The sequence below is a fragment of the Pan paniscus genome, chromosome 13 (assembly GCF_029289425.2).
Source record: "Pan paniscus chromosome 13, NHGRI_mPanPan1-v2.0_pri, whole genome shotgun sequence".
Classification (NCBI taxonomy): Eukaryota; Metazoa; Chordata; class Mammalia; order Primates; family Hominidae; genus Pan; species Pan paniscus.
The window spans coordinates 59,390,674-59,400,518 of NC_073262.2; the positions used below are offsets into that span (position 1 = coordinate 59,390,674).

The 9,845-nt window shown below is 40.6% G+C and overlaps 1 protein-coding gene across 1 annotated transcript; it reads right to left on the reverse strand.

The window, feature by feature from the left end:
- Positions 1–1,405: 1,405 nt before the first annotated feature.
- Positions 1,406–9,567, reverse strand: LOC134728678 (uncharacterized). Its single transcript, XM_063595085.1, has 3 exons — positions 9,382–9,567; positions 2,528–2,641; positions 1,406–2,411 (listed from the first exon to the last, which is right to left on the reverse strand). Exons 1-3 carry the CDS (start codon positions 9,565–9,567, stop codon positions 1,665–1,667), a joined length of 1,047 nt encoding a protein of 348 aa, XP_063451155.1. The 3' UTR covers positions 1,406–1,664.
- Between the last annotated feature and the right edge of the window lie 278 nt (positions 9,568–9,845).

Consider the following 9,845-nt stretch of genomic DNA (forward strand, 5'->3'; position numbering starts at 1 on the left):
CTGTAGCAGGTGAGTGATAGCAGGCTTTAATCTTTTCAAAGCACGCAGTGGGATGGGATATTGGCATTGAGCGGGGTAAGGGTGATTAGGTTTTAATGAGATGGTAAGGGGTGCATGATCGGTCGCCAAGGAGGGAGTAGAGGTATCTTATACTTGTGGGTTAAGGTGGGGGAATACAAGAGGAGGACGCAAAGGAGGCTTTGGATTGGGAAGAAGGGCAGCAGTGAGATGTAGCTGTAATCCAGGAATAGTCAGGGAAGCAGACAATTAAAGTGTCTCGGCCTAATAAGGGAACTGGGCAGGTGGGGATAACTAAAAAGAGTGCTTAAAAGAGTATTGTCTAAGTTGGCACCAGAGTTGGGGAGTTTTAAGAGGTTTAGAAACCTGGCTGTCAATACCCACAACAGTTATGGAGGCAAGGGAAACAGGCCCTTGAAAATAAGGTAATGTGGAGTGGGTAGTCTCCATATTGATTAAGAAGGGGACGGACTTACCTTCTACTGTGAGAGTTACTTGAAGCTCGGCGTCCATGATGGTCTACGGGGCTTCTGAGGCGATCAGGCAGCATCAGTCTTCAGCTGCTAAGCCAAGAAGATCTGGGAAGGAGTCAGTCAGAGAGCCTTGGGCCAGAGTTCCAGAGGCTCTGGGAGTGGCTGCCAGGTGAGTTGAACAGTCCGATTTCCAGTGGGGTCCCGCACAGATGGGACACGGCTCAGGAGGAATCCTGGGCTGCAGGCATTCCTTGGCCTGGTGGCCAGATTTCTGGCACTTGTAGCAAGCTCCTGGGGAAGGTGGTTCTGGAGGAACGCCTGGCCACTGCGGTTCAGGCGTTTGGAAGTTCTTGTGTGCTGGAGATGTGGCTGGGGTTTGTCTCACAGTGGAGGCAAGGAATTGCAATGTTTTTCTATTATTGTACACGTTGAAGGCGAGGTTAATTAAATCCTGTTGTGGGGTTTGAGGGCCGGAATTTAATTTTTGGAGTTTTATTTAATGTCGGGAGCAGATTGGGTAATAAAATGTATTTTGAGAATAAGACGGCCTTTTGACCTTTTAGGGTCTAGGGCTGTAAAGTGTCTCAGGGTTGCTGCCAAACAAGTCATGAACTGGGCTGGATTTTTATATTTGATAAAAAACAGCCTAAACGCTATCTGATTTGGGATAAAGAAAAAGGAGCATTAACCTTGACTATGCCTTTAGCTCCGGCCACCTTTTTAAGAGTAAATTGCTGGGCAGGTGGGGGAGGGCTAGTCACAGAACGAAACTGTAAGCCGGACCAGGTGTGAGGAGGGGAGGTGATAAAAGGATTATAGGGTGGAGGAGCAGAGGCTGAGGAAGAATTGGTACCTAGCTCGGCCTGGCGAGGAGCAGCCTGGGGAGGAAGGGAGAGGTCAGATGGGTCTGTAGAAAAGGAAGATTAGAAAGACTCAGCGACACTTGGGGTTGGGACTGAGGGGACAGATGGGAGGGAAAGAAGGAAGATTTGGGATGAGTTGAATTGGGAACAGAGACTAGAGAGGGACCAATGTGTAAAAGAATGCCTGGATGTCAGGCACTTCAGACTATTTGCCTATTTTATGACAAGAATTATTTAGATCTTGTAGGATGGAAAAATTGAAAGTGCCATTTTCTGGCTATTTGGAACTACTGTTGAGTTTGTATTGGGGTCAAGCGGCATTGCAGAAGAAAATAAGATGCTTAGATTTTAGGTCAGGTGAGAGTTGAAGAGGTTTTAAGTTCTTAGGAACACAGGCTAAGGGAGAAGAAGGAGGAATGGAAGGTGGAAACTTGCCCATAGTGAAGGAGGGAAGCCCGGAGAAAAGAGTAGAGACACGGAGAAGGGGTGGGGGGTTCTTGCCCTCCAGAAAAGCAGAGAAGGGGTTGGGTCGCAGAGATACCAGGTCGGGGTGTGGAAATAAGGGATCGGGGTGCAGAGATATAAGAGGTTGGGGCACAGAAATAAGGGATTGGGGCACAGAGATACAAGAGGTTGGGGCGCAGAAATAAGGGATCAGGGCGCAGAGATATAAGAGGTCGGGGCATTGAAATAAGGGATCGGGGTGCAGAGATATGAGGTTGGGATACTTGCCCCTCCCCCCAGAAAAGCGGGACTTGCCACTCACGGTGAAGGAGACGGGGTTGGGGGTTTCTTGCCTCCTAGAAAGGTGGAGAAGGGGTAGAGACATGGAGAGAAGGGGTTGGGGTACTTGCCTTTCCTTCAGAAAAGCAGGACTCGCTGCTAAGGGTGAAGGACCAAGGCAGGCATCCCTGAGTGGTCTGACACCTCTGAAATGTGGTTGAATAATCAAGAGAGGCGTCCCTGCAATGATTAAACACCAAGGGAAGGCTGCCTTCCCAGTCCGTGACTGGCGCCGGAGTTTTGGGTCCACGGATAAAATGTGTCTCCTTTGTCTCTACCAGAAAATGAAAGGAATTGAAATTAAGAGAAGGGAGAGATTGAAGAGTGGAAAGGAGAAAGTGGTTGAGGGATAGTGAGAGAGGTTGGAGAAGAGAGTAAGAGGCCGCTTACCGGATTTAAAATTGGTGAGATGTTCCTTGGGCTGGTGGGTCTGAGGACCTGAGATCGTAGGTGGATAGGTGGATCTTTTTCACGGAGCAAAGAACAGGACAGGGGATTGATCTCCTAAGGGAGGTACCCCGATCCAAGTCACGGCACCAAATTTCATGCGCGTCCGTGTGAAGAGACCACCAAACAGGCTTTGTGTGAGCAATAAAGCTGTTTATTTCACCTGGGTGCAGGCGGGCTGAGTCTGAAAAGAGAGTCAGCAAAGGGAGATAGGGGTGGGGCCGTTTTATAAGATTTGGGTAGGTAAAGGAAAATTACAGTCAAAGGGGGTTGTTCTCTGGCGGGCAGGAGTGGGGGTCACAAGGTACTCAGTGGGGGAGCTTTTGAGCCAGGATGAGCCAGGAGAAGGAATTTCACAAGACAATGTCATCAGTTAAGGCAGGAACAGGCCATTTTCACTTCTTTTGTGGTGGAATGTCATCAGTTAAGGCAGGAACCGGCCATCTGGATGTGTACGTGCAGGTCACAGGGGATATGATGGCTTAGCTTGGGCTCAGAGGACTGACACTTGATATCTGGAAAATTCACTGAAACAGAAAGTTGCAATTTCCAGTGATTTAAATAGCATAGGCAATATTGTTCAAAAAAAAACCCCAAAGACAAATACATGTATTTTTCATATCTCTGCATTTATCCAATAGTATAGAATTAGCAAGAAATACACACACGTGCATGCATGCACACACACACATACACACACAGGCACACATACCCCTCAAACAGAGCAGCCACTAATGAGAGAAGAACATCGACACTTTCTTTTGAATTTGGTTTCAGGAGTGCTTATTACATTTCTGGCTATTAGAAGGTATTGTGCTGAAATTGATTTAATACTCAAAAAATCCCTTTTTTTCCTAAATAGTCTTAACTGGAGGGATCATCTGTTTCTAAAGTTGTAAAAGTTGTCTTTGTTTAAATGAGAGGCTCCATCCCGTTGAAAAACAAACACATATTAACAGGAATTTATGCCTGAATGTACTATGACTCTTCTAAAGAAACCAAGTCTGCTTAGCTAGCATCTAGGTTTATTTCTTGTGAAAATGGCAATATGTTGTTGTTTTTTAATCTGTAATTAAAGGTCAGTATGTTTTTTAAAATAATATTTTATGGAAATACAAAATAACAATGGCATTAATGTAATTATACATGTTAAGGAGAAAATGAGGTATTTGTATTTAAAAAAAGGTTTTTTTTTCCTTAAATGTGCAAAACAGCACAGGGCAGTTTAGGGCTCTTCATAGCTATCTTCATGTACACATTTATTTGGCTTATGAGCACTCTTATTCCTCAGCTTTTCCCATCCCCTATCACCACCCTCTAATTTGTTACTCTTTTTAATATTTTCCAGAATATAGAATGACAAAGACTTGCTTTTAGTCTTTGAAAACACTAGTGGCAATAAAAAGATGGGAATAAACTTTCCCACTCTGGGCAATTCCACTCAGGAAATATTTTAAGACTTCATAGAAATTAAGTACTTTTTTCTTTCTTTTTTTTTTAAACCTAGTCCAAACCTACTAAAACATTCACAATTTCTGCTGCCTAATGCATTTATTCATGGCCTCTATATATTCTCCTCTATCACCTCTTCCTTCATGTCTTCATTTTAATAATATTGCTTATGTGAAAATTGCCGGATAAATTATTCAATTTTTTCTATTATCCAGTATATCTGCATTAAAACTGATAACCCATTTCTGTAAATACATCTATAATAATTTAAGTTAGCCTTCTCTGCTTATTTGTCTGCTTGCCTGCCTGTCTCTCTTTAGCTAGCTCCTTACATTCCCTTCTCAAGCCTTTGGCTAGGATGAACTTGAAGTACTTTGTTTCTGTTTGTTATATAATGAAGACAAGCTGCTAAGTAGATGCAAATGCTAATTCTGTAGTTACTTTTCATTTCACATGAAATTTCATTAGTGTTGTTAAGTATGGAAAATTAATTACTCCTTAATCACAAGTCCACAGAACTTAATCACCAACTACAAATAACTATGTTGAAGGGTAATGCTACGGATCAACCATAAATCAACAAAGCAGGAAAATTTTGCATTAAGGCCAAAATCCAGGTGAATACTCATGACCTCTAATTGCTAATAAAGAAATGAATACAATCTTGTGGTAGAACCAAATTTTTCAAGCATTCATTTATTCAGTAATTTAAAAAAATGTATTTTCTTTGGGCCAGACTCAGGGGCTAAAACAAAAATAATATAATCTCTGCCCTCAAAGCATTTACAATCTCCTTGTAGTCCCTTTGAGACTCTGTCTCGGGAAAAAAAAAAAAAGAGTTTGCCATCTACTAGGGGAATCTGAACAAGTAAAAAGACAGCGAGATTAACAGTTTGATGAATGGTCTACAAGGTGCTTTGAGAAGGTGACAGAAGAAGCCACTAATGCAACCTTAGGGTGGTTCGTGAGAGTTTAGTAGAAATTGTGAAGTCAAGATTTACTCCTATCTTTTCTTCTTTTTCATCAACTTTCTTCAGTGGGACTTACATTGTTTTTAAATGGCCAACACAGCTACGTGCCTTCATTCTCCTTGGCAGCTGGTGAGAGCCTGTTGTTAGCATCTCTTCCTAACTCCCTAACTCCTGTTTTCAGGGACATTATGTTAGTTAGTAGATTCAAATTTGTAATGGGAATCATATTTACACCATGGGAAATGGAAAATGCTACAAAGCAGGACTTTAAAAATTCCTCCAGAGTTGGTGGTTAAACATTTACCAGCATACCACCTGGCCAAGGAATGTAGTATTCTTTGGTTCTACTGGAAAATTCAGTTTTCCAGTATCTATAAGGCATAGTCCCTAATAAAGCAGGAATTAGAGCTACAAATAAGACATTATTGCTGTCCTTCTAGAATTTACAATAGGGAGGATAAGACAAGTCACAAATCACTGTACCTCAAGACCAAATCTATTTAAAAAGTACAAGAGGAGAGAAGAATGAGTAGGAGGACTGTCCTAAATATACATTTCAATAGCTGGTCTATGGATTCTTGGGTCATTAGGGGCCCAGGTAAAGCCTGTGGGTCACCCATTCAAGGGTTATTTGTTGTTTTGGAAGATAGAGTTTCTCAACAGTTTTTATCAACCTCCAATCCCTCTGTAGGATTCTACCCAATGTAAACAATAGAAAGATATAGTGTAACATAGTGTTTAAGAATGTCGACATTGGTCACTGAGTGCCTTGGTCCCTATACTCCATTATTATGCAATACTAGGAAAATTGCATGAACTCTTTGGGCTTTAGACTTCTCTTTATTAAAATTGGAATAGTAATAGTACTTAATTCATGGAAACTTTTGGATGATTAAATTAGTCGAAGTTGTAAAAACATTGAGAACTTGCCAGGCTCATGGTGCACAGACAAATGTTATCTATAGTCATTATTAACACATATTCACAAGGACTGGCAGCTTCCACAAAATGGGTTAGACATAACCTGATCCTACAATTTCAAATACTTTTAAGAACCTCCAGAAGTGATTGCTAATCTCTGAGCTTGATGAAAAGTGACAAATATAAAGATTAACCACAGGATTTTGTGGTTAAATGTCTTTATAATTTTTTCTTAATATTTGCTATCCAAACTTCTCTCTCTAGTATCATGAAAAGATGTAGTAGATATTATTTCTCTTATTTTATTTTTTTAAAGATTTATGTAATCAATGAGAGAAAATTCATGGATCTGAAAATACAATGAAAGCTTCATAAAATGATGTTTTAAAGAAAAATAAGGTTGAAATATTTTTTAAAAAACTTAAGCACTTAAAAAAAATATGAGACTTCTCTTTCCCCTTGGTGGTCGGGGAATTACTAACTACCTGACCACACCAATAAACTCTTTATTTAAAAGCAATGAAGAAAAGGTGACCTTTCAACATAGAACCCCTACTTCACTTAAAATTCCACTTCTGGTGTTCCAGGAATCCCGTTGTAAAGCCTTGCTTATGACCACAAATGTGACAGGAGCTGGAATTATTTCTGAGATATAATACAGGCATTTATGATGATTATTAATCACTTACAAAATTATTCGTCAATGAAAACCTGCTATACAGGACCTAAATCCGTAAGACCCAAGAACCACAAATCACCCGTGTAAAAAGCCAAACTATATGCTCAGTTATGGAGTGATGCTTGATTAGAAGATAGGAAGAAGAGAAGGTGAGTCAAGGTTCTTTTATGGGATTTTAATAAACCCTGTGACTGTTGCATGAAACCTAACTTGACCCCAGTAATATACATGCTACCATGTTGCAGATACTGGTGTCAAAAAGAGAAACCAGTGTTCTTGGCTACAACTAATTGGTGAAGATGTTGTGCAAATCACTGACCATCTGGATCTCATTTTCTTTTTTTTGAGGATGTTGGGTTAGACACAATTGTTTTGTTGTAATGGTTTTCAAACTGTGCTCCAAGGAGTCCTCAGCACCTAAACAGAGGAGTCTCAAGGATGACATTGAAAGGACAGCAATATAACCATCAGGAATTCAGGCTACCTTCCACCCCCCCAGTCATTAAATCAAGCAACACTGCTTTGGTGGGTTTTACAGATTAAATATTTATCACTTTCACATTTGCTATAAGCAGATTTTGCTTGAGAAGAGATCACTGGTTAAAAGTTGAAACCATTAAATTGGTTGTACCTTAAGGACCGGAGACTCTACAGTTTCCCTGTCACATGTTTAAGAGGTGATACTTCATGTAATACTCAAAATTAGCTCATGCTACTTAAATTACTTGACTCATAATTACTTAGGACATAGATTACTACATACAATCTTGATGAAATATAATGAATAGGAGGTGAATATTCAGCATAGTTGAGGTCCTTTAAGAATGTTAAATGTTACTAGTTAACAAAACTAATATGATATCCCATTAGTTTTCAGGCATCTTTCACTTAATTCCTTTTTACATCTAAGGTGGTAATCACAGAATTTCATACTGCGAAGTACCCTAAGAGACCCTACGATTTTAAAGGTGAGTGAACAGAGGGTTACCCAGAGCTCTTCCTTCCTTCCTTCTTTTCTTCCCTTCCTTTTTTCTTTCATTCAGCAATTTTTTTTTTTTTTTGAGATGGAGTTTCACCTTTGTTGCCCAGGCTGGAGTGCAATGGCATGATCTCGGCTCACCACAACCTCAGCCCCCCAGGTTCAAGCGATTTTCCTGCCTTAGCCTCTCGAGAAGCTGGGATTACAGGCATGTGCCACCACAGCTGACTAATTTTGTATTTTTAGTAGAGACAGGGTTTCTCCATGTTGGTCAGGCTGGTCTCGAGCTCCCGACCTCAGGTGATCCACCTGCCTCGGCCTCCAAAAGTGCTTGGATTACAAGCATGAGCCACCACGCGCAGCCCACCCAACAATTTTTTTAATATTTACAAGGAGACTAGCACTCTACTAGCACTGGGAATATGCAGTTCTAAAAGAATACCTGGTGCTTGTCTCATGAAACATGCAGTCTAGAAGAGGAGACACACATGTAAACTGCTTGTTTGAGTATTGAGTACTGATGCTAGGGGATAAATTTCAAGGGTGCTTGTTGAAGCAAGGTGAAAGGCTTTTAAATCGGAAGCAAGTAGGGATGATCATGGAGGAAGCAGCACTTAGAGTGACTTTTGAATGTGAGTAGGAATTGAGTAGACAAAAGGTGTGTGCAGGGTTGTAAGTGCGTGGTATGCCAGTGGTGGAGAAAGCATTCCAGGTGGAGGAAAAAAGGCACAGATGTCCATTCCAGATGAGCATTCAAGGATCTACACAATTTTCAGTAAGGCTGGCTGGAAAGATGCATGTCAGAACAGTGTTGGGAGATGAGAGCTGTAGGGAGCAGAGAGATTGTAAAGGGTCTTGCAAGAAAAAGCTTATGATTTTGAATTTTACCTTAAAAGTGTTACGAAGTCACAAGGGGATGCCATTATCAGCTTATACTATAGAAAATAACTGGCAGGACTGTGTTGAGAAATTGGCAGGGACCAGTCTAGAGATGGAAGACCAATTGTAATGTTCTTTCAGTGGTCCAGGAAAAAGGGATGACAGCTATGGTAAGTGGTAGACAGAATTGACATAAAGGGATGAACCTATAACAAATCAATTAGCAATTAACCCTGACTTTACTGAATGGTCTAAGAAAAATACATGGTAAGAAATAGATTATGTTGGTCCTCCCAAGGACATGGCTACACTTGACAGTAAAGATCAGCATGTTATTGCAGTTCCAAACTTAGCAAATACACTCACAAGTACTTCCCAGTCATTGCATTTGGCCATTCAACCCTCATAAGTTCATCATTAAGCAAATGTTTCCTGCAGAGTTAAATATAGTTACTGTGTTTGGCTTTTTTGTTTGCTTTTTTTTGGACAGAATAACAGAAAAATTGTGATTTTTCTGACCTTGAGATTCCTCTAGCTGAATGTTAGATGCACTCTTCATCATTCTGAAGTGAATCCAATAAAATGTAAGTTCAGAGAGAGATATACTACTCTCTGCCAAACTGTCTAGAAAAAGATAAAATTAGTTTAGGAAAATAATTCATGTCCATTAGATAGATCAAGATGATCAATGTATTCAATGTTTAGAACCGGATGTATATGCTGCAGTGAATTATGTCATAAAACTTGGGTGTAGTTAAGTTGATATGGATGTGTAAAAGGATCTGTATTGTAAACTATGGAAACAGAAAGAGCTTATTTTATTAAAACTGATTATTACAACTATTAGAGACAAAAGTGGATCCAAACATTGTAATTTACTGGGAAGATTCACGCTCGTGGAATTCACTGGTTTTACCATGTTTCCCATCATCCTGATGCAGCTGGCTTTATAGAATGATGGAATGGCCTTTTGAAGTTGCACATGCAGCTCCAGCTGGATGATAACAGTTTTCAGGGCTGGGGCAAGGTTCTCCAGAAAGCTGTAGATGCTCTGAATCAGTGTCCCATGTATGGTACAGTTTCTCCCATAGCCAAGATTCATAAGTCTTAGAATCAAGGGGTGGAAATGGGAGTGGTACCACTCACCATTACCCCTAGTAACCTACTAGCAGTTTTTTTTCTTCTTGTTCTTGTGACTTTATGCTCTGCTGGCTTAGAAGTCTTAGTTCCAGAGGAAGGGATTCTTCTGCCAGGAGACACAATGATTCCATTAAACCGGAAGTTAAGATTACCACCTGGTCACTTTGGGCTCCTCATGCTTCTGAGTCAACAGGCTAAGAAGGGAGTTATGATGTTCGCTGGGGTGATCTTTTCAGAATA